This window comes from Cryptococcus neoformans (assembly GCF_000091045.1).
Source record: "Cryptococcus neoformans var. neoformans JEC21 chromosome 5 sequence".
NCBI lineage: Eukaryota > Fungi > Basidiomycota > Tremellomycetes > Tremellales > Cryptococcaceae > Cryptococcus > Cryptococcus deneoformans.
Window position 1 is genome coordinate 1,461,050 of NC_006687.1, and position 27,918 is coordinate 1,488,967.

At 50.0% G+C, this 27,918-nt stretch overlaps 10 protein-coding genes and 2 pseudogenes across 11 annotated transcripts; 6 read left to right on the top strand and 6 right to left on the bottom strand.

Annotated features, from left to right (window-relative positions):
* Positions 1 to 128: 128 nt before the first annotated feature.
* CNE05200 (expressed protein) lies at positions 129 to 1,512 on the top strand. Its single transcript, XM_024657309.1, has 2 exons — positions 129 to 1,014; positions 1,067 to 1,512. Exons 1-2 carry the CDS (start codon positions 917 to 919, stop codon positions 1,293 to 1,295), a joined length of 327 nt encoding a protein of 108 aa, XP_024512968.1. The 5' UTR covers positions 129 to 916; the 3' UTR covers positions 1,296 to 1,512.
* Positions 1,513 to 1,607: 95 nt separating this feature from the next.
* Positions 1,608 to 4,431, bottom strand: CNE05210 (hypothetical protein). The gene is made up of 2 exons (XM_571047.2): positions 4,290 to 4,431; positions 1,608 to 4,234 (listed from the first exon to the last, which is right to left on the bottom strand). Exons 1-2 carry the CDS (start codon positions 4,349 to 4,351, stop codon positions 1,729 to 1,731), a joined length of 2,568 nt encoding a protein of 855 aa, XP_571047.1. The 5' UTR covers positions 4,352 to 4,431; the 3' UTR covers positions 1,608 to 1,728.
* A 162-nt stretch (positions 4,432 to 4,593) lies between these two features.
* Positions 4,594 to 6,065, top strand: CNE05220 (hypothetical protein). Its single transcript, XM_571154.2, has 3 exons — positions 4,594 to 4,779; positions 4,960 to 5,178; positions 5,694 to 6,065. The coding sequence occupies exons 1-3, from the start codon at positions 4,623 to 4,625 to the stop codon at positions 5,957 to 5,959; spliced, it is 642 nt and encodes a 213-aa protein (XP_571154.1). The 5' UTR covers positions 4,594 to 4,622; the 3' UTR covers positions 5,960 to 6,065.
* An 82-nt stretch (positions 6,066 to 6,147) lies between these two features.
* On the bottom strand, positions 6,148 to 6,749 carry CNE05230 (expressed protein). Its single transcript, XM_571173.1, has 2 exons — positions 6,615 to 6,749; positions 6,148 to 6,500 (listed from the first exon to the last, which is right to left on the bottom strand). Exons 1-2 carry the CDS (start codon positions 6,667 to 6,669, stop codon positions 6,337 to 6,339), a joined length of 219 nt encoding a protein of 72 aa, XP_571173.1. The 5' UTR covers positions 6,670 to 6,749; the 3' UTR covers positions 6,148 to 6,336.
* Positions 6,750 to 6,985: 236 nt separating this feature from the next.
* On the bottom strand, positions 6,986 to 9,923 carry CNE05240 (expressed protein). The gene is made up of 10 exons (XM_571172.1): positions 9,232 to 9,923; positions 9,099 to 9,174; positions 8,890 to 9,046; positions 8,674 to 8,833; positions 8,394 to 8,625; positions 8,214 to 8,326; positions 8,055 to 8,153; positions 7,899 to 8,001; positions 7,371 to 7,858; positions 6,986 to 7,306 (listed from the first exon to the last, which is right to left on the bottom strand). The coding sequence occupies exons 1-10, from the start codon at positions 9,786 to 9,788 to the stop codon at positions 7,243 to 7,245; spliced, it is 2,049 nt and encodes a 682-aa protein (XP_571172.1). The 5' UTR covers positions 9,789 to 9,923; the 3' UTR covers positions 6,986 to 7,242.
* On the top strand, positions 9,236 to 12,355 carry CNE05250 (enolase 1, putative; the record flags this gene model as incomplete). 2 transcript variants are annotated; one of them, XM_571048.2, is made up of 9 exons in its annotated part: positions 10,276 to 10,360; positions 10,419 to 10,511; positions 10,567 to 10,763; positions 10,829 to 10,964; positions 11,012 to 11,122; positions 11,175 to 11,605; positions 11,659 to 11,696; positions 11,754 to 11,833; positions 11,895 to 12,061. In XM_571048.2, 9 exons carry the CDS (start codon positions 10,276 to 10,278, stop codon positions 12,059 to 12,061), a joined length of 1,338 nt encoding a protein of 445 aa, XP_571048.1. The 2 variants fall into 2 exon arrangements, with proteins under 2 accessions (XP_571048.1, XP_024514394.1); XM_024658547.1 differs by lacking the exons at positions 10,276 to 10,360; positions 10,419 to 10,511 and having other exon boundaries at positions 10,731 to 10,763.
* A 379-nt stretch (positions 12,356 to 12,734) lies between these two features.
* Positions 12,735 to 14,648, bottom strand: CNE05260 (hypothetical protein). Its single transcript, XM_024657310.1, has 3 exons — positions 14,449 to 14,648; positions 13,351 to 14,378; positions 12,735 to 13,291 (listed from the first exon to the last, which is right to left on the bottom strand). The coding sequence occupies exons 2-3, from the start codon at positions 13,923 to 13,925 to the stop codon at positions 12,832 to 12,834; spliced, it is 1,035 nt and encodes a 344-aa protein (XP_024512935.1). The 5' UTR covers positions 13,926 to 14,378; positions 14,449 to 14,648; the 3' UTR covers positions 12,735 to 12,831.
* Positions 12,794 to 15,042, top strand: CNE05270 (annotated as a pseudogene).
* Positions 15,043 to 15,372: 330 nt separating this feature from the next.
* On the top strand, positions 15,373 to 17,203 carry CNE05280 (annotated as a pseudogene).
* A 1,333-nt stretch (positions 17,204 to 18,536) lies between these two features.
* CNE05290 (conserved hypothetical protein) lies at positions 18,537 to 20,109 on the top strand. The gene is made up of 5 exons (XM_571051.1): positions 18,537 to 19,131; positions 19,272 to 19,351; positions 19,424 to 19,543; positions 19,617 to 19,729; positions 19,768 to 20,109. Exons 1-5 carry the CDS (start codon positions 18,836 to 18,838, stop codon positions 19,987 to 19,989), a joined length of 831 nt encoding a protein of 276 aa, XP_571051.1. The 5' UTR covers positions 18,537 to 18,835; the 3' UTR covers positions 19,990 to 20,109.
* A 74-nt stretch (positions 20,110 to 20,183) lies between these two features.
* On the bottom strand, positions 20,184 to 23,653 carry CNE05300 (expressed protein). The gene is made up of 9 exons (XM_024657311.1): positions 23,238 to 23,653; positions 23,144 to 23,198; positions 22,866 to 23,075; positions 22,287 to 22,830; positions 22,184 to 22,251; positions 22,056 to 22,141; positions 21,791 to 22,015; positions 21,539 to 21,743; positions 20,184 to 21,501 (listed from the first exon to the last, which is right to left on the bottom strand). The coding sequence occupies exons 1-9, from the start codon at positions 23,327 to 23,329 to the stop codon at positions 20,521 to 20,523; spliced, it is 2,466 nt and encodes an 821-aa protein (XP_024512976.1). The 5' UTR covers positions 23,330 to 23,653; the 3' UTR covers positions 20,184 to 20,520.
* A 1,395-nt stretch (positions 23,654 to 25,048) lies between these two features.
* Positions 25,049 to 27,741, bottom strand: CNE05310 (5-oxoprolinase, putative). Its single transcript, XM_571053.2, has 6 exons — positions 27,602 to 27,741; positions 27,375 to 27,564; positions 26,898 to 27,336; positions 26,587 to 26,842; positions 25,531 to 26,550; positions 25,049 to 25,469 (listed from the first exon to the last, which is right to left on the bottom strand). The coding sequence occupies exons 1-6, from the start codon at positions 27,662 to 27,664 to the stop codon at positions 25,161 to 25,163; spliced, it is 2,277 nt and encodes a 758-aa protein (XP_571053.1). The 5' UTR covers positions 27,665 to 27,741; the 3' UTR covers positions 25,049 to 25,160.
* Between the last annotated feature and the right edge of the window lie 177 nt (positions 27,742 to 27,918).

Here is a 27,918-nt window from a genome sequence, read left to right on the forward strand (position 1 = left end):
CATTTTTCGTTGTTTAATTTATTGGGTTGTCGTGTGGGTTGCCCGAATTAAAGAAACTACTTAAATAAACAACTTTTTAAAGAAAAGAAAAAATAATCCAACCTCCTCTTCCTCACAAGACCAGCGTCCTAGCCCTCGCCTTTACTAACTCGACACCAATCCGTTTCTCCATTTTCTCGAACCCCCCCACCGGCATCGCCTCCCTCCACTCCTTCCATTCGTCTGCTGTGCTCCTGCTCATCAGGCCACCAGTGGAAAGGATGATCGGTTTAAAGACCCCACCAGTGACTTTCGGAGCGTTCTTCGAGACGACCTGACCCACCTTGTCGAGCCAGTTAGGGGGTTATAGAGGTTGCATTTTTCGTTGTTTAATTTATTGGGTTGTCGTGTGGGTTGCCCGAATTAAAGAAACTACTTAAATAAACAACTTTTTAAAGAAAAGAAAAAATAATCCAACCTCCTCTTCCTCACAAGACCAGCGTCCTCGCTTTTGCTTTGACCAACTCGACACCAATTCGCTTCTCCATCCTCTCAAACGCACCCGCCGGCATCGCCTCCCTCCCAGTCCTGCCACTCATCGGCTGTGCTCCTGCTCACCAGGCCACCAGTGGATAAGATGATCGGTTTGAAAACCCCACCAGTGACCTTTGGAGCGTTCTTCGAGACGACCTGGCCCACCTTGTCGAGCCAGTTCACGCACCGATCCAGGCAGAAGTCGGCCAGCTTGCTGTTGGGGGAGCTGGGGGGGACAGTGCTTCGAGCATCGCGGTCGCCGAGGGCGTAAACCTTCAGGTCGTAGTCAGCGAAGGCTAAAGCGCTAGGTCCTCTGACCCGAAGGTCGTTTCTCCTTTGTCCTGACAGCGTGTGAGGCTCGATCTCGACAGTGGCACCTTGAATTTGCTTGAGGTGCTGGAAGATGACACGGTTGATGGCGTTGCCGCAGGGAATGGCCAACCTGCGTTGGAAGTGCCGGTCCCATCCCCATCTCCCCCAGCACTTCCAGAGACGACAGTGGTGAGTGCCTTTTTCCTCGGATGCTAATTCAAATTCTGATCAGTGTTGAAAGTGCAATTCGGTTTTCGACTTCATCCGCAGGAAGTACCCTGGCCCCCAAGAAATGCAGGAACTGCTGCGAAGTTTCAAGGAAAGGGGGATTCAAATCCCTTGTCCTGTGGGCGGTCCTGGGGAAGGACACGAGTTACGGAATGCTGGAGGGAAGGCAAGGTTCCGGTTGCGATGCAAGTTCCGGAAGTGTAAAACTTCAATGGAGCTTGTACCATCACCGTACTGGATAAAAACCTTGATTGAGGAAGGCCGTCTGTGCCGCTCACCATGGAGCAATTCTACGCATTCGGTCTTTCTGATCGCCCAGGCTATGAAGCACTGCTCTTCATTGTGGGCCTCTCTTTCAAGAGCCGACAATAGACGCTTGGGTTCAAGTGTAACCGGACCGAGTCCGATGGACGCGACGGAGAGAGAAAATATATACAATACCGAGTAGATAGACTTTGTTACCAACATGCCATTTATTCTCGCTTGAGTCTCAATCTTTTTTGACAAAGACTTATCCTCTCCTTACCCAGCCACCTACTAAGGAGTCATCAACGTATAGAAAATACGATCAAGAAGCACGATATACGATACATCTCTATACACCCTTATGCAAGATGGAAGCACTGATTTTCCCCTTTTTCTAACACTACTTCACTTCAGCTCATCGTCTCTGTTCTACCCAAGCGCTACCCCACTCACATCCACTTCCCTTCCTTGTTCCTTCTCCTTCATCTTCGTCTCACTCTTACTCCCCGCCGCCGCCACAGCCTCATCGGCCCGCGCTTCGATTAACGCACGAGTTTCGGCAGCCTCAATAGCTTGAGCTTCAGCAGCCCTATCTTTCGCTCTGCGCTTTCCCGCGAGGACCACCTCCTGCCTATGCTGGATTTCTTCTTTCAGGCTCGCTAGTTGGTCGAGTTTGGTTTGCAGGGATTCGAGATGGGTTCGGATGTCAATGTTAATGTTGCTGTTTGGGGTGAGGGAGGGTGTAGAAGTGGTTATGTCGTTTAGCTGCCCTTCTGACGTGTCCACAGAGCTCTCATCCCCAGTGGCGCTCGCGTTCACAACGTTCGCGGCGTTGGCTCCGCTCGTCCTCAACATTTCCAAAACCCTAATCTCCTCTTCTAACCGTCTCTCAAGTGTTTCAATCTCCTCCTTCAACACCACTGTTTTACCGATAGCTTTCTTGTTACGGCCAGCTGAAGAGAGGACAATTCGGAGGGCGGTGTTGAACCAAAGCGGGTTGGGGTGGATTCTCGGTTGAGTGATTTTGAGGGTAGGGCGAGAAAAAGTGGAATCGAGAGTAGAAGAAAAGAAAGTGGTGACGATTTGGCTTAACCATCGGACTTGCTCCAACGCTGCAAACCTCAATCCTGCTCTGCACACGTACAACCCCATCTCTCTCACATTTGGTCGTCCTCGTCCGCCGTGGAAAACAGCCTCAGGGTCAGGGTGACGATGGAGGTAGATGTAATGAAGCATGGTTTTGATCATGTAGTCGGGTGGGATTGAGTTGGCATCGTCAAAGTCGGCCAAGTTGACGCACGCGCGCGCGGGTTCCGAGGAGGATGAGGAGGAGGAGGGAAGAAGAGAGAGAGGCATGGGGATAGATGGTAAGTATGTTGAAAAGGAACGACGATAAGATGGTTCGTGCTCCACCATTTCTGCTGGTTCTGTTGATTCTGCTGATTCTGCTGATTCTGCTAATATCGCCGTGTTTGCAGATGTCGAGGCAGAGATGTCTGAAGCATCTGTGTCGGAATGACGCACCCGACCTAACCAATCCCTCTCAGCTCTTGCAGCCCGTTCTTTGGCCATCATACTGCTCAACGTCGGGATCTCCTCTTCTATTACTTCTTCCGGGGTCAACTTTGCCGTCGTCGCTTCAGCCTCCATCATGTTTTCTTGGAACTCTCCGACCACAGAGGCAGAGGTAGCCATCATAGTGGAAGTGGGGGTGGTGGCTGACGCGGGGGCGGGAGAGGGAACCGAAAGATCGGGATACATCTTCTCAAAAGCTGTAATCATCCCCCACAGATTTCCTTCCCGGCCCATCATCTCAATCACCGCCAATTTAACTTGCGTCGGTAACTCCACTTTCAATCCCTCCCAGCCCAGCCCCAATCCACCCACATCCCTCCTCTTAATCCCGTAGCCTCCTCCCAAAATCACCCTCGTAAGATCTTCAAACCCTTCTCTCACTTTTTGATCCTGGACAGCAGCAGGCGAAGAAGTGTATCGTCCAGCGTCGAGGAGGACCAAAGCCGTTTGCTCGCCGGCTGGGACACCTTGGGATTGCATACCGCTGATGAGACGTTTAAGGGAAGAGATAGCAGAAAGAATCTCGCCTTGGGCTGTGGGAGCACGGTAAATGTTGAGCGAGAGCCAGCGGACGACGGAGCGGAGGGAGTAGTCGTAAAGGGTCCGCCATTCGGAGGGAGAAACCGTCGGGAGTGATGAGGAAGCGGCATCGCTAGAAGAAGAGGAAAGGGAAGGGGGAAAACGGGATTTGAGCTCGAGAAGAATCGATTCGCATCCCGTTTTGTCGCCTAATATTGAAAGTTTTCGAAGACCACCCGTGAGCACTCCAGGGGTATGCAACACTTCTTTCTTCTTTTCTCCTTCTTGCCTCGCACTATTTCGCCTGGGGGCAAGGATATCCCCAGCAACAACCCTCAACCTCATCTCCCACTCCGCAGCCAGCTTTCTAACTTTTCTTCGATGTTCTCTCACGACACTCGGGTTACGGGTGCGTGGATTGCCAATAAGGATTTTGATATCCGAGTATCGAGGGACGACTTGGCGGAATGTTTGATGGAGGACAGAGAGAGGAAAGGTCCGGCGGTATGCTTGTGGAAAGCTTGAGTAGAGGAGCCAGACAGCTTCAGCATGTTGGATGCTCAACATCTCGCCAGTGGTACTGGCGCTGATTGATTCAGGCTTTTCACCAGAATAAGGTTGAAGGAGTTTTTGAAGTTGACCAAGGGAGGCAGCAGGAATGGAGGAGGTAGGCGTTTGGGACCATGAGCCGCGTAAAGGGCTGGTAGGGAACGGGAGTTGGGAAATGGGAGAAGGAGGGATGGCGTTGATAGCTGATGGGAGTGGAAAGGGGTGGTAGCTGTCACTCTTTTTGTTCCTGTTGCTCCTCCTTGCAGATAGGTGCAGGTTGGAAAAAGAGCCTCTGTATGACGAGTCAGCGGCATTCGATTAGACATTGGAACTTTGAAGGGACGTACGTGTAAATATGGTTTTTTAACCTGACATTATTCAGTTTTCGGAGGGTATGGGGTACGCGCATGGCAGGATGTGAAGGTAGTTGCCGGCCTGACTGAGATGGGCAGCTGTGGTGGCCTTTTTTTGGTAGTTTTTTCTGTGGTGGATAGAGGGAATGGATGTTATGGCAAGTGAAGAGTGAATGCGGAAAAGACGGTTTTCGGCCGTCGTCGTGGTTTATATATGATGTTACGTAATTGGCCTCCACCCGCCAGAGTATTTTCTCAATCCCAACAACTACACTTTCTCTTGCACATCCAAAAATACATTGTAATCATATATCCGTATTCATCGAGATGCCCAACAACAGGAAGATTACAAAAAAGACAATCAAGGGAAAGGAAGGCCTCCATCCGGGATCACGAAAGGCTGCCCAGCTTACGCGGGTCCAGCTGAGGGTCGAGAAGCTCAAGGGAAATAACAAGGCAAGAAAAGATCATGTTTCTGCGAAGGGTACGTTTCGGGATGAACTTTGTGATGCGTCGACATATTGATTGATTTGTATCTTTGTCATCTACTGTCCCTTCCATTTACATTCCTATTCCTCGCGCGATATACGTGTACTTCTTTCCTCTTGCTCACTTTGTTCGCCCTGTTTCAACCATCTTCATCTGATCGCTCGCTCTCGCACAGTCCAGCGGCCACTCTTCTTCATCCACTCCCTCTCCTCCCCAAACCCGCTTACCCTCCCTTCCCTCAAAGCACTCATAACGGAAGTGTATCTCAAGCGACATGATCCCCGCATTGAAGAGCTTACACGAGAACGGAGGCCAGGGAGACCAAAGCCGAAGGAGTTGCTGGATTTGGAGGAGGTCAAAAAAAGGGAAACTGGAGAGTATGAGACAGGAATGGGTGGGTTTTCTTTTCCTTTTGCCATGTTTCCTTATTTGGGTTTTGGATTTCCTTCGATTTTTTGCGTCTTTTTCGAACATTCCCTGCGTCGACTGGTTTCCTCGTCTGGTGTATCATATCGCATCGCAGGCTTGGATGTTTTGCATTTTCGGATGCAGTCCAGCTTTGTAAGAGATTGTCATGCCCATAACTTAGTTAAGGTCTTATTCTGTTTCCGGCTTTATCCTCTCTTCTTGTGAGAGATACGAGGTATCTACGAGGGTCGCGTCGTCTGCGTAGGATTCTCTAGGTAATGAGCGGAGCTCTGTGGTATCATAAGTATGGCTTGAAGAAAATTCGGGTTTGGCGATGACTCTTCGCCCTTTTGCGTCTACGTCTTTGTCTTTAATGTCGTTCCTTGCAATCCACTCGACTCCCAGTCCGCTTTCCAATTTTTCCAATCTTCTCCTCTTTGTTTCCACCATCCCCTTTTTCACCTTTTTCCGGACCACCTGCTAACTCTCTCCCAATCGCAGAGGTCCCAGACCTAACCCATCCCCCAACGACCCTTCTCATCCACTCATGGCTCAGTTCTCCCAACCCGCCTTCTATCGACCATTCACACATTGACCTCCTTCGACATATACGTGTATCCCCTCATGGGGAGGTATTGCTTACAAAGGAAGGGAGAACAGAAGAGATGGGTTTGGGGAATTGGAAGGGAGAGGGAGAGGGAGATGATTGGACTACTTTTTTGGAAGGGGTGAGCACGGAGAAACAGGGGCAAGAGATGGAGGAGTAAAGATGCTAAGGAGGAGTAGGTGTTGGGGGGTTGTTGAGTTATAGATGGTTATTTTTGAACATTATAACCCTCATCTTCGCTTATGTATGTATTATACGTTCGTCTCCATGTCCATCGTTGTCAAATGGTCATGATCAGTTCCGCAATAAAAGAACCTCATCCTGCGGCGATTGCAGTATAAACCGTCTTCATAGATTCATGTTCATAGCTCCATAGCTTCATGGTTTCAAGGTTTCATGATTTGATAATTTACTCGGAAACAATCTGCAGACCCGACCAGTAACCCCCACTCACCCACCCATCCAATGTATTCTCCCTGGACAGACCGACCATGCTTCATTCCCCTGCCCACCGCTCTTCCCATCAACCCAACCGCTTTACTTCTCCGCATCCGCGCCAGCCCTCCCGACCTTCAGCTGCACCCCCTCAGAAGGTCCGTTTTTCTTGACTTCGTACATCCCCGGAACGCTAGCAGGCTCATGAGGACAGTCGCACCGATCGGAAGGGGGAATGGAGGCAAGGGCTTGTTCGACGTGTTTGCCTTTTTTCAGTATGGGGTTTTTGTCAGCTCACGCCGTGAGTTGGTTGGTAAGTGGGGGTGGAGAGGGACGTGAGAGGGGAGAGGGAACGAAGAGGGAAAAAGAAGAAGACCCACCGCAACCCCACCAAGTGGGTTTACCATCGTTCGGGCAGGTGACTTGTTTACACATCTTTCTCCTACTTTTCCTTAAGAGGGTGTGTGAGGGAAACCAATTAATGATAAGTGCAGAGGATGGCAGCCGAACGAATGAAAAAAAAAAAAGAACAATGAATAGACGAAACGAGCGAGATGGGAATGACTTCTGACGTTGAGTCTCCACCAACATAATTAAGTTATTTCTACTACTGCGTTATCTTCACATCATGTCCCATGACGTCGTAAACTTCGATCTGCATAGAACCAAATGATTATGTAATCGATTTTGGCTGAGTTGAGGCAAAGTTCTATTGAATGGCATATGTTCGTAAACTTGCATGCAATTCCAATGCTGGAGAAAAGCTGCAGAACCCCTTGGGATACCTGAAACCCAGGCTTTGAAGAAAACCGTGCAAACACTCCTGTAGTTTCTTTTCCACAACCTCTGCAACCGACCCTTAAGAAAATCTAAAAGTAAAATCCGCAGACGTGCAACCAATATGTACTCATGAGCCGGGACCATGCTACTATTCTTCAAGCTGATATGAACGAAGCGTCCGTGTTAGGCGGATGTGGATGATCAGTCTTCCAGCCTGTTTGGGTACCCCTACAATGACGTTGATGGTTGCATTTTGGCCAGCTCAGCATCGTTCCCTCTCCACAACCCCGCGCTGCAGTTTATCACTATTAGCTTCGCGATCCTGCATGTAGGGAAAGAACAGAAACCATACTCACCCTACAATACCCATGCCATTTGAGGTGGACGAAATAAGTTTGCCGCTAATATGATTGCCCGAAATTGTCAAATATGATGGCGAACAAGGAAATCCTCCAGGCCCGCACTTTGCATCCTCGAGCGTGGTCGTCATAAATGCTGGCGTGAGATTTCTTAGACCTTCCGCCAATGCCGGGTCGACCTTGCCCTTATCAGCCCATTGAAGCGCTGCGACTCTGTACAATTCGTATTCCTCCCGTCTGAGTGCCCTCTTCGTACGCGCCTTATCGTCGTCAATTAACGCAATTGAATTCCTTTCACAAGGCAGAGAGAGTGTAGAATCGACAACTGCATAGACGATGGGATTGTCATAATCGACCTTCCTATCAAGGGATAGTCGCCGAGGACGAGGTCGCCAATGCAGCTTCAACGCTACTTTCGCGGCAAGGCCTGATAGCGGCAGAGGTAAGAGCATGCCGGATGTGGTATAAGGGACGTGAAAAGAGGCCTGGGTAGATTTAGCTATGGCCATCAGACAAAACCCTCACCTTCCATTTTTCAGCGGTTTCTGTGAAAGCTTCCGCCAAGACGGACTCTTCTACGGCTTCATCACGATCGACAACGCGGCCGACAAGCATTTGCGTTTCCCGACTATGTAATATGATCAGCCTCTCCAGCAACGCGCATATAATGCGTTCACTGACCGGTAGGTAGTGGAGGCTAGCATGTGGGTTTGCCAGATGATCTCGATGCCTAGTGTCGGGACTGGTATGAGATTTGGGGATCGAGCGAGGTTCATAAATCTGGAGGATCAATGTTATTTCATGATAATGCGTTGCAGATTCCAGGTTGACTTGACTCACTTGGCGTAACGCAACCTTGCCGTGTACAAAGCCTCTGACCTATCAACCCATGTTGAAGGATTCAACCATCCAAGGTGCTTGAGCGTATCGATGAAACCGATATGGCGAAAGGTCTGGCACCGGCGAGTTTTATCAGCTACTGTCCTTTCTACTGTTATTTCGAGGAATGCCAGATCTCACCGCGGGTGCAAGATCAATGCTCGCTTCCTCAGCTCCCACAAAGGCGCTTGACAATCTACTGATTTCTCTCTTGTCTACGCGAGGTAGCTGTTCCACTAAGAATGCAAATGCGTACGATCGACGCCACCGCCAGTGTTTACATAAACTTTTAGACTTGTCTTCTGACGTTTGTATGGACTTAAAAGGTATATCTAGCGGATGATTTAACAGCCCACCGGTGAGTATCCGAGTGCTGGCCCGTCAATGGTGAGTTGGGTTCAATATCTGGCAGAGAACTCACGCAAGTTGGCAATTAGACCTATCATACATGTCTGCGATCCGACGTGCAAGACGTCCAACTCCCATAGCCTCTTTGTCAATTCGTAGTCGACAGTTTGTTGTGGGACACTCGGCGACAAAAAGGCATTGTGCATATCCCTTCCCTCCCTCTAAGATCCAAGCTGTTGGTTGAACCTGTTAGTTGCGGTGTTTATCGCGACTTTGCAGCCCTACTCACGCCACGAAAATTTTGTTCGGCACCCGGGACAATTTACGGCCGCACTGGTTGATGATTCAAAGTGAACAATCGGATCGAAGGGTGTTCCAGTAGCCGCTTTCCACTCTCCAGGATCCACCGGTTGATAATCTAGGGTGTCAGGATCGATGCATGCAATCTGTTATCCAAATTGATGTGTGAGCACCTGCGTATAGACTGAGTTCACTTACAACTGATTCAAGTGGAAAATCAGGGAATGCAGATTGAGGATGGGTGGTACCCCCCTGAACGCTGTCATCATGATACCTGAAGAGGGGCAGGGTCAAAATCATAAGGAAAGAAACATAAGATAAGACTACTTACCAAATGGGGGAACCCAAATAAGTCGCCCACACTAGTAGGACATCCAGAGGGGGTAATGCTGTACTTTTCAGTGCTAGCAGCCGCTCCTGCCAGTAGCCAAACCTTCGGACTGCCATTTCCACAAACAAAGCCACCCTGCATTCTTCAGACAACGGTCCTTCGCAATCTGACGACCATGATGTAGAGCCGTTTACAGCTTGTACGGGTGAAACCTCGCTCACGGAATGTTCCAAGCTAATACACGAGCTCGTCCTGCGGACTTGATCGAGTACTTTAGAAAAAGCCGAAAGCAAGAGCAAATAGCCTTTTGCGCGGCCCACTGAACATGCTTCTTGGCAGCTGTTGGAGATGTAGGCAGGGATTGCGGTCGAGCTAGCGTAAGGAGGCAAGGTCGCATTGGTCTCTTGTCGAGGAAGTGGATTTCTTGTCTGAGCGGCATCAGACCTGACGTTGTTTATTTGTGAATCCCCGCTACTTCCACCCTCGCTCACACCGAGATAGTGGGACGACGAATAGGGTGAGTTCATTGTTTCTTCTCGTTCGTATGCGGGGGTCATCTTCAAAACGAAATTTGAGAATAGGATAAAGATTAGAGTATGGCGAAATTTCTAGCAGTCGGACCAATAACTGAGATCGTGGAAGCGTTGTTGATGATTGAGTGTTGCAATAAGTATCTTGTTTTTCTTCATTCAGTTTTGAGCTGTATGTCGACGACCTTGAACGTCACATTCCATTTCACGGACTGAAAGAAACGTGACCCATGGCTGATCAACTTTAGCTCCAGCAGCAGTCATCGTCCTGGGCTGGCCCCGTACCCGATCAGGAACCTCCACTATACGCAAACTTCCGATGTGCCAGCTGGCAGGGTGACAAGAGTTGCACTGTCATGACGTCAGATGTACGATCCATTTGAGGTGTGCCTACGCAAGTATCTATCTCCATTTCCTGCATGGCAGCAGCTCTGACCATGAAGCATGTGCATTACTATAAATAAACGGAAACCACCCTTCCTTCTCCCGTTTCTTCCTTTATCACCTTGCGAAAATGTCTTTTCAATCTGTCAGAGCTTCTCAGATCTTCGATTCTCGAGGCAACCCAACAGTTGAGGTAGTAGTTGAAACTCTTCAAGGTACGTTACCACCCACTGAATTCATGGACAGTCGCTGATGTTCCCTGTCATTTCCTAGGTCGATTCGTAGCCGGAGTTCCCTCAGGCGCTTCGACCGGAAGTCACGAAGCAGTTGAGCTCCGTGATAAAGGAGATGCTTATGGCGGCAAAGGTGCGTATTTCCGCTGGTAATCTGACGAGCAATGCTAACTTGAGTATACGTAAAGGCGTCTCGAAAGCCGTCAAAGCCGTAAACGAGGTCTTGGGGCCGGCTTTAATTCAATCCGGCATCAAGGCTTCCGAGCAGGCTAAAATCGACCAGTTGCTGATACAGCTTGACGGTACCGACAACAAGAGCAAATACGGCGCCAATGCAATTCTAGGCATTTCCATGGCTGCTGCACGAGCAGGCGCTGCTGAAAAGGTGAGCAAATATTATCACTGTTGTCACTGCGGTCAGAGCCTTTTAATTAATGATTCCCCCCTAAGGGCTTGGAACTATTTGAACATTTGGCGGACTTAACCTTCCCTCAACGTGACAAAGCTAAACCTTACGTACTGCCTGTTCCTTGCACCAATCAGCTCAATGGTGGTGTACATGCAGGAAATCAGCTTGCTCCTCAAGGTGAGTCCGGAGTTCTGCTCGAGTTATCTGAATTAACTTGCCAAAAGAGTTCATGGTACTTCCAACGGGGGCTACTTCGTTTGAGGAGGCGATGCGTATTGTGACGGAATGTTACCATTCGTTGAAATCGGTAATCACTGAGAAATTTGGCCTCGCAGGTGAGATCATGTGTAATGCATTATTGCCGAATTGTGCTGAATGGCCCCGAAGGAACTGGTATCGGTGACGAGGGAGGCTTTGCTCCGCCGGTTGATTCGATTGATCAAGCTCTGGACCTCTTGGTGGAGGCAAGCGCCAAAGCTGGCCACTCGAACAATGTTCATTTTGCCATTGACCCCGCCTCCTCAGAGTTCTTTAAAGACGGTGTGTACGACCTGGACTTCAAGTCTACCGATCAACTTGAAACCCATCGATGCCTATCTCCAGACCAGATGGCAAGTCTGTACAATGATCTTATCTCGAAATATCCATTGATACTTCTGGAAGACCCGTTTGCCGAAGATGATTGGGATAGCTGGACAAAGTTTATGGAAAAGATTAATGGAAGGATTGAGGTGGTAGGAGACGACCTTCTGTGCACTCAAGTCAGCAGGGTAAAAATGGCCAAGAAAGCATCAGCGTGTGATGGCCTTCTTCTAAAGGTGAGTATTCATGCCAGCCGTAGGACAATCATTGAAATGTCTTCCTTCGCCAGATCAACCAATGCGGTACTATTAGCGAAGCGATTGAAGCGTGAGTGAAGATGCGTCAAAAGAGTGTTCTTGGCTCACATCATTGATAAAACTGTAGTGCCCAGACCGCTTATAGCTATGGTTGGTCTGTTTTTGTATCTCATCGTAGTGGTGAGACCATTGACGATTTCATTGGTGGTGAGTGACTTTTAACAAGAGGTCGCAAGCGCTAAGGACATCTCCCTGCTCATTGATGTAGATATCGTAGTAGGTCTGCAAACTGGACATATCAAGTCTGGGGCGCCTTGCCGAGGCGAGAGGTTGGCCAAATATAATCGCTTGCTCCAAATTGAGCGACTTCTCAAAGAGCGTGGCCATCCTGTTCGGTATGCAGGAGTGGATTTCAGGCGGGCGGCTACCTGGTAGAAAATGTCAATGGTGGGGAAATCAGTGGAATGAGGGGAGGATCGCAACTTCATAGGTGCTTTGGCATTAGAAGAAGGGCCTTAGTCGAAAGAGCGACGGTCAGAATCCATAAGATTGCTTATTGCGTTCAACTTTGACCATGAAAGGAGTGGCACAGTGCGACATGGAAGTGCACAACGTTAGCGCATAAGTCCATGCAGCTGGGAAGCAGTACGGCTTGGGCGGTGTGAAGGGTATGAACGTTCATGTATGGAGGCAATAGGATATAGATTCATGAATTCACAGTTATCTGAGTATCGTATCGTATATCCAGACGAACTCATTCGACAGTGGCGATCATGTCGATCTCTAGTCGGCTAACAGGGGTACTTACAGCGCAGTTTCTTTTTAACCGATTTTTAGAAAAATCGACGATTTAGCTGTGAGTGACCCAAGTGGAGTCCCAGGTGAAGTTAGAATTTCAAACCAGTTTCTGGGCCTCGGAGTTAGATAAGTTTCCGTCCACAAGTTATACCGCCCAGTAGCGGAGGCTTAAATCTCCAGAAAGACACAAGAAGTTCCATGTATGACATCAGACAAAAATCGATAGAAAAATCGATCGGGAGGTCGATTTTTTTCTATCGAATTTTTTGTAATTAAGATTATTAAATAAATAAATTGATGAAAAATGATAGTTAATTAAGCGAAAAAGTAGACGATTTCTGGAAAAAATCGCGCTGTGAGCACTCCTAATGGTGAGCGATTCCACAAAGGCGCTACAGGAAAGCGCATTAATCAAAGCCTTCTGCTCGACGTCGGTCGCCTTCAGTCATCGGTTTTAATCGCGGCTCTGGAACACCAATTTCCGGACTCTCGACGGCCCCCATGGGAATATTATTTTGTCCGGATGGATCCTGCATAAAATCCGCGCCGCCTGCTCCCTCTCCTTGCATTCTAGCCTCCAACAACGTCTCCCTGGTCCTTCCCGCATCCTCCGCACTACGAAGAGGGCCTTCTTGAAGCGTTCGTAGCGCTGTTTCTTCGTCGTTCTCGTGTTCTAAGACCTCGGGTCGGACGAATACCTGCTTTGGTGACCACCAATAGATCGGATACCGCCGGCGGCCCAGATTGTTGATGATGAGGGCCCATCCTTGCATGATGAGGGCGGAGGCGAGAACGACAGGTAGGTACCGCCAAGACAAGGAAACGACCGAGGTTTGGACTGCAGCATTGAGTGCAGTGGCCCCGGACCTGAGGCTTAGGTCATAAGCGCCTGCGCATTTTGGAAATCTGATAGGTGCTGCACTGACGGTGGATGGACCATTCCTGAGATCAGCATCGCCAAGGCCGCGGTTGCCATGCACAGTCCCCCATTCACAAAAGTGTTGCCATGAAAGCCTGTATTATCCAGATAATCTTGGTAACGTGGGTTGAGGACCCAGAGCCTGGTGATAGCCGTCCCAACCAGAGCCGAAACGAAGTGTCCGCCAATGAAATTGCGAGGTTGAGCAAGCGGTGACTCGATTGCACCGAAAAGAAGGACGGCCGATGCGCCGAAGGAAGTGATGATGATAGGGGAGGAGTACACATTGCGAAAAGCTGTGTTGGTGCACATGATGGCTTCAATGAGGAGGATCCCTCCAAAGCAGCCTATCCAAGCGAATATCCATACCTCGACCCTCAAAGGAATCTTGACCAACCAGTTAAAAGGCGGGAACGGTAGAGGATCATAAGGCGGCTCATCGCCGGGCTGACGGTAGCCTGTGAAACGCGAGATCCATCGGGGAAGCCGTCCCCGATAATCATCTCGTAGAAGAAAGCGTTCGTAGCGATGGCGGCGAGATGTGGGTTTTCTCGCCTTCTCGTTGTTCGACGTACTGACCATGCGGCAGGGACGACTTTAGATTGAGAAGACACGGAGCCAGACAGTGGGGTCTCGAAGTCGGGAAAAAATGGGAAAACGAGGGGTTGCAGCGACGGGACGAAGATGAAGAGGAACCGGGCGGCGGAAATAATGGGGAAGCAAAGGGGGCAAGATGGTAAGGCTTTTTTCCATTCTTTTCGCTTTAGCTATTCATGTCACCTTTGATACAGTGCGAGCCGGCGACGTCATTGTCCTTTTTTGCGATGTAGAATCGAGAACGAATTGCAAACTACTCACGAACGCTAAATAACGGCTGACGTACCCGTGCATCACCCTAACAGCTGGGGGAGAGAATCAAAAGCATGGTGCCCGATAAGCGCTGTGGTGGAAATTTTTTGTATGTGACAGACGGGCAGGACGGAGGGTAATCGCCGCTGATGTATATAAATAGCGCATGAATATTTTTGATCCGATCTAACAGCCGGGAGAGCATTAGCTTATGACACTATAAGCCCTATTAAGCTCTGTAAAATCATATACATACCCGGCTTGCAGGCGGCGCGACTCGAACCTGGATAGTTTCCTTCATAGTTTTTCACTGTGAGAATTCGGCGCATGGCGGAGAGGGGGTCTAGACAATGGTACGTGCCGTAACCCGGCATGCCGGCGTTTGGAAACTTCGTGGAAGTGGGGGGTGGGGGATTGAGTCGTCCTCAAGTAGACATATTGGGTGCCAGGCGGTAGAATCGGGTGCTGAATCATTTTACAAGCTTAATCATTTTACTTTCCGATGTTTTCAGCGGTCGCCGAACGCGCAAAAAAATGACGGTATCTGGGAAGTGTGACGTCAATGGAAAGACGAGCGCGAGTGGCCTGAAGACAAAGGATGGAAGATGTATGACATATAACGGCATTTGCTGATTTTCGCTGATTCTAACTAGGGGTAATTATGAGGTAGGTGTAATCAGTGAGGTAGGAGTAATCAGTTTTACTGGAAGGAGAACTTTATGGTACTCCGATTCAACCGATAAAATGAACGAGTCAAACGCTTAGGGGTCAGAAAAGCCTTTGGGGGGGAAGGAGGGAGATACATTTATGCTTGGGCACAGGTACCATTAGATGGGTATGCATCTCAGGAGCATTTTCATACCAAGATATACGCTGGGCACGACTTGTGGAATGAGATATAAACGTGTCTGTGATACCCATATATCTAGAGGAACAAAGATGAAGTAACAGGCTTGGCGAACGCATGATGTCAAGGAATTCGATACATGTCCGTGTTTTTAATAACTGGGCTGATTGCTTAATAATCTTAACTGGACCAGATGAGCGGACCAGATGAGCGGAAGTAAATCTGGGTGTGAAGGACGGTTAACTGGTGCGTTAATTACGGGGTCGGTTGTCTGAAATTAAGCTGCTTGACATGGCACTCACGGTTAATTTCCTACCCCTTTCTTGTCATCGTGTGAAGACTAACTTCGTTCCCAATCTGCAAGTAATCAATTATAGCTACTATTAACCTTACACAGTTTGTAGTCAGTTTCCGTCCCTCCTTATCTATTACGACGTCGCTAGTGACTCACTTTCAAGCTTAATGGATCTCACCATTGGGGACTGAATAGCGTAGGCATCGTAAGTCTTTATCAAACTTCGCTGTGTTATTCACGTATCTGATGGTGATTGTTCTAGGCCCCATGTCTGCATATATTTCCCAGCATTTGACATTTCGATCTATTTCCAACGTCCAACATCACCGACTCCACCAAACGTGGAGCGCTGTCTTGTCTCATACCTGTCGTAACGCTGCGCTTTACTACTTGCCGGGGAGGCTTTCCACTTGGTTAGTGTTCAGTTGGGGCTGGTGCCAGCTCGTTTTTCTGAGTCCATTCTTTATTAATCATCTTTTTATCGAGCGCAGCTAATGCTGTTCAATTTCAAGGACTCTACTCTCCACCACACCGCTTCCTTCGATTCAAATACTCTTTCTCTGGCCGCCATGGCATCTTCATCGCGAAGCAAAGCATCTATGAAAGGTCGACCACAACCGAAACATGGAAAAAAGACTGCCAACGTCACCTGAATCTATAGGTGAGCAGTTTGAGGTACAACTTGAGTGTCATTCGACTCCTGAAGCACCTCCCTCCCCTGGAGAATCGTCTGTGGGATCTCATCCACTCTCTCCAACCTTATCATATGTTTCTCATGCAGATCTATCTGTTCATTCTTCTTTGCTAACCATTCCTCTCCATCATGTGCCCATAATGAACGACGCCCGTCACCAGCAGGAAGTGGGTCCATCTATGAAGCATCTCAAGCCTCGGAACCACCTGAAGGTTATACTGATATCAACAATGCCGCGCTAAAGGCAGTGCTTGACGCCCACATTACGCCTTTTACTCAACTTCCAAAGACGGTGAGAGCAGAACTGATGGATTCCACATGTCCAGGTGCAGTTTTTCTGCCGGTTTCTCCATGGATTGGAACTTGGACGGTGCGTTCCCTTGTCCCTGTCCAACAGCCCATAATCCTTGCTGACTTGACACCATTTCAGCCGACTCTGGCCGTATGGCCAACCCAGCTCTCGGCGGTGGCTCGCTCCTCGACGTGTCCGCCTACCCCTCTCTATGGGCCATGCTCCTCCTCCACCGCCACCCTCTCAACACCGATAAGAAGGACCCCGAGATACTCTTCACTCATTAAACAGTTTATCCTCGTTCTGAACTGGGCATCAACTCGAGGCGTTGGTGGAGTAGAAAGGGCTTCGTCAAGTGTTGATGACCGATCTGGATAATGCGGTACAGAAGGATTCGACTGCGGTTTTGCAGTGTGAGGAAGGGGATTTGGTTGTTGCCTGTACGTTCACTCTCCCCCACCCTCATTTCTCTCCCCTTCCCTCGCGCTAACTTATCCTTCCCTTTCCCTCTTTCTTCCTATGTAGACTCCCCTTACCAACCCGACACATTCTACATCCAACCTCGTCCCTCTCGCTTCCCTGACCCCAAGGAACCACCATCTCTTCCACCACTCACCGTCACCCTCTCCGCGACGGGAACAATGGGATGCCATACGAAGCAGATGAGGTTGCGAGGTGTATTAGGGATGGAAAGATTGACAGTGAGAGAATGCCATGGGAGAAGAGTAGGGTGGTGCAGGGGTGGGTAGATAAGGTGAGGAAGGAAGGGCCGACCACGACTGCCATGTTGGTGGGGACTGCTGGACAATAGATTGGGAAGTGGCTAGTGATAAGTGATAAAGATCCTTGTCAAATAGATTAGATTAAAAAGTAGAAAGCGAAGAACGAATATGCAGGCATTAGTGCTTACTGTCTCTTTGTAAGGAACGAGGATGAAAGAGAATACATGTAAAGATTGCCAAATTAGTTCCAACCAAACCCGAATCCTAATCGAATCGGGAATCATACTCGTCATTTCTCTCCTACCCACTTCCAAGGCCCAAATCCGGATCCGGAATCATGCCCTTGGTCCTCTTCTCCGGCTGTTAGGACTACTTACACACTAGAACTATACCTGAGCCCGGAGTGGGGTTTATGGTACATTCATATGAATGTGAAGGTCAGGTTATGCCCTGCCGTCTCCTGGAGTAAGGGGTAAGGATTGGCTTCAGAGCCGTTGGCCAGGTCTACAACACGGTTTTGGGAGGCCTTCGTGCAGCTGGTGAGGTCTTCCCGAAGGTGAATCAGCAGGTCCCCAAAAGGTCAGCATTGCCTACGATAATGTAATCGAGCATTCTCAAGGCCTTGGCGTGACCTTCCGACGCCAAACAGGCCTTTGCGCACGGCATCTCCAGCTGAGATCACCTCGACCACTGTAAGGAACGAGGGTAGGGAGAAGAAGAAGTAGAAGACGAGAGGAAGAGAAGGAGGACCGTGCGAGGAGGCGTTAGGGAAGAGAGAGAGATGTACGAGTGGAGGAGACAGGGAAGTGTGGGAAAGCTGAGTCAGCTCGTAGAGCTGACGAAGACATAAAAGGCGTAGTCTTAGAGTAGATAAATGCATTGCCCCAAGCAGCCTAGTCTTCTCGAATCCTTCAGTCTACAAGGCCACATCGTCTACACTCAGAGCTTCTAGTTCGACTAAGTACAAACAACCGAGAACAACGAAACTATTGTAGCTTAAGGTACTTTCCGGCCTCTACGAGGACAGTGGTACCGCTACAACCACCTCGACGACTTCTGCATACCTCAGAATTTCAAAGCCCTTCCGCGGCACTACTTAAGCTGACACCAAAACCACTGATAGTGGTCTGCAAATCGTATCGTTCTTGGGACGACGCCACGTGAACAACGACGGTTATAATCTGACGGCAATCGGCCGTAAGGCTACTGTATGCCAATATAGCGGACGGTAAGGCATGACTCCGCTGTATCGGATTTCTGGAGCGCTGGGCGCTCTAATGGACTTAAACTGCTCTTTACGAAAACATGTAGTCTGACAGAGTTTAAACCCCAGCAATGAATCGGCACAGAACTTTTGATCAAAGTGACATAGCATTTCAGGATTGGAACACGTTATAAAGGCGGAACTATCTAACTGCGGAAATGAGCGGCGTTCAAAACAAGGTCCATCAATACACCTCCGATAATTCAGGCGATAGGGATTGTAGCGATCCACGAAATCATTGAAAGACCGATTTATTAGAAACTGACAGCTTTGAGTGGAGAACATAGGAGAGGCATCAGTCGACCATCGAGCGCCACGGTGCCGAAGTGGCTGGATCCACAAGCGGCCATTGCGAATTCTGGGGGAGTTGCTCCGTTTGAATTCCGGTCAAAACAATTGCTGATTATTTGCGCGTAGTTCACACGCATCTGGCTGAATATGATAAATATCGCTGCATAAGCAGGAGGAGACAATATGGCCTTTTCCTCGTCTTCGATTTCACTTTCTCTTTGCCGCAAGCACCGTCACCATGCCAGTGAAGGTTGACGAGCCAGCGCCTCACCGATTCTCTACTGGGAAAGAAGTCCGTCTAGCCTGCCGTTCCGGCAGCTTCCGCGGTCCTACGTCCGGCCACTGTCCTAGTCAGATTCAGACGAACCTCCTTGTCATCCCCTCTCGCTTCGCCGATGACTTTAGAGGTTTGTGCAAGCGGAACCCCGTCAGCTGTCCGCTTATTGCGGAAAGCCTGGCACCCGGAAATACGGGGCTCTCGAGGGACGTGGCAGAGGATGTGGACGTGCGAACCGATGCGCCGGGGTACAACATGTGAGTATGAGTGAGCATCAGGGGGCTAGTAATTGCTCCTCTTCCGCGCCGGATCTGGGCGTGGGCAGGCTCTGCGCACGAGCGACGTCGAGTCGTTTGGATTGAGAAACAAAATCTGATCATTTGACTCACCCGCGCAGTTACAAAGACGGGAAGCTGTACGCTAAAGACGTGCGGGATTGCAAAGAGTGGTGGGCCGAGGACAGCGTAGCGTTTTTGAGTGAGTGGTGTCAATGATAGATTATGAAGAAGAGCCGATAGAAAGGTCCATTGACCAGAGTATCACGCATAGTTGGCTGCTCGTTCACTTTCGAACAAGCGTTGGTCGACGCTGGTCTCACTCCGCGACACCAGGAACTCGAGCGTAATGTGCCCATGTACAGGACCAACATCCCTCTCTGCCCCTCAGGCAGTAAGTGCGCTGTCGTTCTTCGGTTTTTAACTCCAAATTTACCTACCTGTGCTGACAGAAGTTGATATCGCAGTCTTCTCCGGCACTATGGTCGTTTCGATGAGGCCATACAAGCCCGAAAAGGTAGATGCAGTCAGAGCAGTGACCCGTCCATACATCCATACACACGGCGAGCCCGTTGCATGGGTGAGTGTCCCTTCCCCTGGCACCGCTAATTATTTCAGGGCCCGGACGCAGTGGCCCAGTTAGGCATTGCGGATCTTCTCAATCCCGAATTCGGAGAGGCACCGGTGTTAAGGGAAGGCGAAGTACCGGTCTTTTGGGGATGTGGAGTGACCCCTCAGGTGGTAGTAATGTCCAGTCCTGAGCTCATCGGGTTCTCGATCGGCCATGGGCCTGGGAAGATGCTTTGCCTGGACAAGGAGATCAAAGATATTTTGGAGTAGCCATTGTCAAAGTAGTAATGGTACAGCGCCTTTTATTATTCATATTATAGATGCTAGTGTAGCTGCGCCACTATCTTCACGGAGGATGGAAAGTATTTGATGCTACTTTAGTTTCTTGTTCTCGGTCATTTGCCTACAGTAGGAGCGCATGGTTCAGACGTTTAGACGTTTGGATGTATGGGCTGAGGAGTTTGAGAAGTCTTACGCGGTTGCGGAATACATTCTATCTACCAAAGGGATACGCCTTTTATATCTTCCAAGTTCTACGAGCTGACTCATCTTTCCAACAATTTCCCTCCAACCTCCTCTTTGTCTTCCCTCTTCCCTGACGCTTCCCTGCGACCCTCCCCGCCCGCCTCTCTTCTTCTGCCCCCGCTCTCTCTTCATCGATACCTCAAAACTACTTTCCTGTCTTCCTCTCTTCTTCTCCCTTATCCTCCTCTCATCCTTGTATCTCCTTCTCTTACAGCTAGTCAATATACAAACAACATGATCGAGTCTGTCGACTTCCGCCATGTCCTGCACATCGACCTACCCAGCCCCAAAAAAATTCGCCCACTCCTGATCATCAGCTAAGTCTGGCGCAGCTGGCGTCTGCATGTGACCTATGGTTGTATCAGCAACTGCAGACCCCGAGGTGTCGCACGGTATGGGCCACGCATTCGGTGGCGACTGGCCGTACGCTGCGTTGTTGGGGTATATCTGGGAGAAGAACGAGCCTGGAGCTGTAGCCTGATGAGGAGCAGTAGGAAGCGAGCCCGCTTGTGCTGGTGGAAGGGTGATGTGCGCAAGGAGGGCTCGGAGGAAAGACTCGGCGTCTTCCCGCGGAATACCCGAAAATAAATTCTGGTCGAACATCGGTATTTCAGTAGGGATGAGGGGGTTATCCACAGTCGGTGATTGTGACATCCAGGCGGGGGCAGGCTGCTGAGACATGCCAGACATGGACAGTGATGACGAGAGGGTGGGGACGGGTTGAACTTGGTAGTCAGCCTGCGTCAGTGGCGGAAGGAACGGGATTGATTGGAATTGTGGCGACTGAACGGGGCTCGAGGACGGCAGCACCTGCTGTAGAGGGGACGGCGAGGGTGGTGCTATGTCTGTGGCCGGTTGCTGGAAAAAGTCGAAAAGTGGGTCAGATGTTGGAGTCGAAGCTGCTGGAGCCGCAGTCGTCCCCGCAGTCGTCCCATTCAACCTGGATAACAAGTCGAGTCGCGACAACATCGTCTCCGTAGGTAGATATTCTGTGACCAAACCTCCCAAGATATCCGCCTTATCCCTCGCTGCCGGCCAAGAGACAGCCACTAGTCGCAATAGCTCCACGCATTCGTTCGCACTTGCTAGCGCTTCCGCCCTGATCCTGATAGACCGATGATGCACTGCTGCGAGGAGGTGAGTGGTGCCTGCTGTAAAAGCAACGTTGAGCAGAGTGGGCGGGGAGAACCGGAGGTTAAAACGGTTGTGGTAGGCTCGTAAGAGAGAATTGATCCGTGCCGCAGACCGATCACATCGCTGCTTGTTAGCTGGGTACGCCGCTACGACAACTCACCTTGACAGCCACGGCTGAGATACCCTCGGGCTCTGCACGACTGCCTGAGCGAACACTGAAGCGGTAATAAGAGCGATAACAAAGAATGACGAGCCATTCCCAAGCGAGCTGGAGCATGATGACATGGGGCAGGGCGTTTCTGTTCGAATGGCCTGTGAGGACCAGGTTAGGAGGGAGTTGCTCGCGCCATGTATCGAGGGCGAGACTATGAGGTGTCAGTGCCTGCCGGGGCAGACGACATTTACCGCTCACCTTAACTCGGAGATCGCGCCATCTCTTTGTAGCCTGGAAGCATCCGACCTGAGAGAGTACAGAGTCGTCATAACCTTTTGCATGATGAGTGACAACTTGGCCGTTTCCACAAACGCCGAACTGAGCATGCAATCCTGCGGAGGCGTTGTTGTTTCGCCGGACGACAACTCGGTCCACGTCCAAGGCACAGCGTCGAGTGAGGGATCAACGAGAGGTAGTGGAGTGCTGTTGCAAAGTCAGGGAAGCGTGTAGGCAAAAGACTCACTTGTGATCTTGCATAGAGTGGGGGCGTCCAATATATACCGACCAGCATTGATCTTGTATAAATATCGTCCACCAGGTATTGTTACGCTATCGATATCGTCAGCTCCTGCCAGTCGTGACTCGACTCACCAGCAGCATCTCCGCCTCCGACATCCGCCCGTTCTTCACGAGAGGCGAGCTGTCCACATTGAGTCCCACTGTCATCAGCAATGTCAAGGGCGAGTATACTCACGTGATTGCGCTGCTCTCTCTGCCAGACCGAAATAGGTCCAGCCAACTGTGTGATCGCCCAACGTCGAGTGGTAGCTGGATCTGAGTGCGAGAGCTTGCACAGTGGCGAGCGTCGGTCGGGGTAACTCAATCTCCATATACTTGACTGCCTCATCTGCCAATAATTTCCTTGTCGCTGGATCGCGGAGGTATTGGTCATCCATGAACATGAGGGCTATGGCGAGGATACAGTTGTGCAGCATTGGTGAGTAGTAGGTAGTACGCGGTGGAGGGGCGCTAGAAGGAGCGTTAATGGCAAGTGCGAGATCGCGATGGAATAGATTCGGGACGGTGCGCATGCCCCAAGAAGCAAAAAAGCGGAAGAATCGATCAAGGGCGAGGGCGTGCTGGGGAGCAGAGATGTTAATTGGTGGGAGGAAGCGTCGGAAATCGGATAGACCTCCCATCAATCCCGATGGTACGTCACGAAGAATGGGGGCAACCGAGAGATGCGCATAAGCAGAAGTTGGTCCGTGGTAATGCACTTGCTCCCCATCCATTCCAATCTGTGTATCAGCCCGATTCGCATTAGGTCACCCACCTGAAGATGCAACATGGCCTGTGACACCCTATCCACCATCTCCTCTTCGTTATCGCTTTCGTCATGTCCTTCGTCCCCAGGAGATGGGACAAGCTGCCCTCGCGCTTCCAATGCAGCTTCCAGGCTCTTGATACGGTTTTTCAAAGATTGGACGAACTGTCTTGAAGCGGGTTTCCGTCCGTCGTCGTCTTCACCCCACTTGCACTCGTCCTATATAACGCAGTCTCAGTTCATCAATGGAAAGATATGTGATCTTCCGTACAGTGAAGATGACGTACATTGTACAGCTGGCATGTCTGGCAGCTCGGCGGCTGACCAGTGCATTTTGCTTTTCTACAGTGTTACTTTGATGTACATAAGAGCGAGACTCACCGTTTCCGGCAATTGAGACAAGCCTTTCCTACATTGGCCCTTCTCCTTTTGCTTGGACCAGCCGCAGCATCGGTGGAATCCGTAGTATCCATGATAGGATTGGAGAAAGAAATGAAAGATAGACTGACAACAAGAGTAAAGCCAAGGCAAAAGTTGGAGGAATAAGATGGGGTGAGGATTGAAGATGATATACAGTAAGAGCATGACTCGGCACATGACCAGCAGCACAACAACAAGTATATAATATCAGTAGTAGGAAGAGAGCATGACGTGGCCTTCTATAACAAGCTGCATGGGAGAGTAGCAGTGATGCATATGCATGTCTCAGAGTGCCTCTTGTCTGTCAGCTCCTATAGCATGGGGAGGGCATTACATGCATACGTACATTATCTTAGTTATCTGATCGGATGAACCAATAGTACGGATAGGGACGAGGGAACAAACCCCGCCCGCCGGAATATCAACGGGTACTATGATGGTTACTGTTGGAAATTGTTAAGTCTCGCGTTGTTATTAATAATGAAGGCAATGTTAAGAATTGGGTTCTGAAGAGACTTGTTGTTGTCTCGATACAATTGTGGGAATTTTTCACGTGGACAGGTTCGGGGCACGCAGCTGGTTCGGCATGGACCTGGCATACATATTGGGGCCTCATTAAACTAAAAACATCTCCGACGTGGGGTAAAATTAGAAGAGTACTCGAGGCCACATTAATAAGGTTAAGCGCGGCGCTTAATTACACTATAATTGTAACAGTTACAAACAGTACTACAGTACGTACGTATACTGACTACTTGACTATATATACTGGTACTAAGTCGAGCTTGTGCAGTCAACAACGCTGGGAAGGGCGGCAAACACTCCCATTCTGATCTACTGACAAACCATTTACGAGACCAACACGTAAGAATGCATGGTCAAGCCATGCCGTAGAGCTACCCGAGCGCGTACCGAGTCGTGGTCCATCCCCAAAGCGGAGTGAGCTTTACCAAGGATTGACGGAGAATGAGATTGATGCGAGCTACAAGCGTCATGCTGGTGAAGGTAGATAAAGGCGGCTGGTAAGATGTGTGCCGCTCATACATCCAGCAGTCGCTGAGGTGGATGGAAGGATGGAAGAGGCACCCTTCCCGGACTCCCGTCTAGCTTCATCAATCTGTCTTGGGCGGATTGTAGCCTTGTTCCTCGGCATTCAAGCGTATTCTTTCCTAAGCTAGTGACTACATTTGTATTGCACCTTCTATCTAGAGTGCTTCCTCTTCTAGTAATCCCTTAGACCCGTGGGGGAAGGATGCATTTGTCTCTCAGACTCCCGACAAGCCACAGAGATGAGGTCATCACATTCCGATTGACCTACCATTCAAAACGTCAATTGCAATGGAAGGCTGATTTGAGATCCCGTCAAAGTTGTTTCTGAGCGGGACAAGACCGTGGTGCTTGCAATCAGATGGTTATCACAACCATAACCTCATCGAACAGGTCTAACAGGTCTGGATGGTAGTATAGACGTCGAAGGCAGCCTTATCTTCCACTAACTATATACAGTACCCATTCAAACGTCTTCGGCATTCCTCGGTGTCAGTTGGTGCTAATTTTGATCTAAGACTTACGAGTGGGTACTGTACGCAATTACAAGTGAGCTGGACAGAAAAGAAGGAGATCATGCCGAGGAACAGGGGCGCTTCAATTCAGATATCCATGGTCATTCAACTCTGCTCGTTCATTATTGGGGCTTGGTCAAAGGCATGGGGCAGAGTAATCTGGGGCAAGATATTGATGGTCTTTTGTGGTGCATTCTGCACTGATGTCTGCCAAGTGATATGGGAATTCGAAATCGCTCATCTTGCTTCAGATGTAGTATTGCTCTTAACCTGCCAGAATCCACTGCATGCGAAGAAATCTATACAATTTACAATAGTCTCATCATTGCGCTGATGCTGGGCGAGTGATGAGCAGATGCCTAGAAGTGACCGTCCCGCTCCAAGTGATGTTAATAAAGATAGTTTGTGTCGCGTCGATGACCAATGCTGGCCCCTCAACGATGTCTCCAACGTTGAGCTGGTCCAACTCGTATACCGGCGTATCCATGCGTTCACCCTTGGTCGACCCAGGTTGAGAAACGAAGACTTCTTGTCTGGATGTGGGCTTGCCAGCGCGGCGAGTGGAGAGGTTCGATATTTCTGAGAACACGGATTCACCGGCAGGAGAGAGGGATTTGCCGATACCTCTGACCTGCATCGCGACGAGTGTCAGCCATCGCCTTCCATCCTGACTAGAACCGCGTGAGACTCACCTTGAAGTCATCTACAATAACCTTGCTCTCGAGCAGGAAACCAAATTCGTGCTTGTACACCCGGTAAAACTCCTGCTCGAAGTCGCCATCTGCTGGCTCAGAGATCATAAGTGCCGTATCCGATCCATTGAAGCGCATGTGCAGCATTCTCACAAGCTTGACTTGATCGGAGGTGAAGCCTTGTCGTGCGAGCTCCTCGGAAACGCGATTACCGATCTTGTCGAGTCGCTCGGTGAAGTATAACGACGATGGATGGTAGATGGCAGAGCATGGCTCCTGCTCTTCATACACTCGATCTGCGAGGGCGAGACCATATGCTGAAAGGATGGAGGAGTAGCGATGTATCAGGATACTGGTGATACCTAGGCTCTCGGCGATCTCGCATGCATGTTGACCACCAGCACCGCCGAAAGACGCCAGAATGTGCTTGGAAGTCGCAAAACCTCGAGCCTCGGTAAGCGTTCGGATTGGCCGAGCCATCATCTCGTTCGCGATAGTGACGAATCCGTAGATCATATCGTCCAGCGACATCTCCGCGCCGGTCTCCTGAGCGATCTGCTTTTGCATCTTCTCGAATGAAGCTTGAGAAGCTGACGGATCAAGGGGCTCGTTCTCGTTGGGCCCGAAACATTGTGGGAAAATACGAGGTACCAGCCGACCGAGGATGAGATTCGCATCCGTGAGTGCGAGGGGACCGCCTTTACGATAGCAAGCGGGACCCGGGTGTGCACCGGCAGACTCAGGGCCAGCGTGGAACATGCCGTTGCGGAAAGTGAGACAGGAACCGCCACCCGCTGCGACGGTGTTGATGTCGAGTTGAGGGCTTTGGATTGAGATGCCCGCTGTGGTGGTCTCGTAGACAATCTCGTACTTGCCGTCGAAGCGAGAGACATCGGTCGAGGTTCCGCCGACGTCGAAGCCAATAACGGGCGCGAGTTTCTTCTCGTCCCAGCTGGTGAGGGCATAGCCGACAACACCGCCTGCTGGTCCACTCAAGATCGATTTGAGACCGGTAAAGTTCTTTCGTCAACTCTTACTCAACATAGAAAAGCTCACTTTCAAGTCCACCAAGCCACCATCAGAGCCCATGAACTCGACGTTCAAGTTCCCTTTTTTCCCTCCCTCAAAGCCAGAATAGAAGCCATCCAGGTACTCGCCCAATATGGGAGTGAGATAAGCATCGGCTGTTGTGGAGACACCTCGAGGGACCATGCGAATCATAGGAAGAAGTTGGGAGGAGAGGGAGATATGGTGAAAGCCGACTTTCTCCGCGATACGACCAACAGCGAGCTCATGGTCGGGGAAGGTGAACCTGTGACACTTCAGTCGAGTGCCTAATGGAAAACGATGAATTGAAGGAAGCTCACGAATGTGCCAAAACGACCGCAATCGACCGGTACCCTTGCTCGAACAGCGCTTTTAGATCCTTCTCCACCGCTTCCTCGTCTAGCGCTTGCAACACTTGCACGGCCTCTCCGCTCATACCCCTCACGCCCTCGACGCCATGCTGCACCCCTTCTCCAGAGTAGGACTGAATCGCCTCGCCGTTTTCTAAAAATTTGACTGCATGTTCAGTGGCATGGGGATCAGAGGTGTATCCGACGAGGGTGACTCGCTCGTCGACCTCAATGACATCGCCATAAAGGTATGACGCCTTCTTAATGTTCAGGTCGAAGATGCGTGGACGAGCTTGGTTGCCGATAGAGAGAAGATCTTTGAAACCTTTGGTGATAAGGAGAGCGTGGGGCGAACCGCGGCGTTCGAGAAGTGCGTTGGTAGCGACGGTGGTGCTGAGACGCACAGTGTCTATGTTGTCAGCATAGAAGAAACGAGTGGGAACTAACCTATCTTGTTCGTTGGCAATGGACTGCCCCGGGGGACCTTCTTCCCCAGCACGGTCTCTAACACTCTTCTGATACCCTCTGTCGGTGCGTCTTTGTAATTTGAAGGATCCTGGGAGAGGAGTTTGGTGATGCTCTCTTCACGGCCATGGGGACCAGGCCATGACGCGTGAACGTCGGTGAAAGTACCACCCTGTCATCAGCTGAGCTCATAACGGTCGGTGACTTACTCTGTCAATGGCAATTCGGATGGAGTGGTCGGAGACGGTTGATGTTAAGGTGACGCCGATCATGATGGGTAGATGGTAAGATGTGTGTTGTTGAATGTCGATACAAACGTACCGGATGGCTTTGCTTTATTTTACTTAAACACGAGTGCATCTGATGTCCACTGAGTCATTGACACGGACTGGTTTCCGGTTAAACAATGCATGGTGAACGGTGTACGAGCCAATGATATGACAAAGAAGAATGAGATTACGAGCGGAACATAAACGGACTAGTCCACCGCTTAACTTCCGACATCTTCCATCGCCTCATTTCCGCG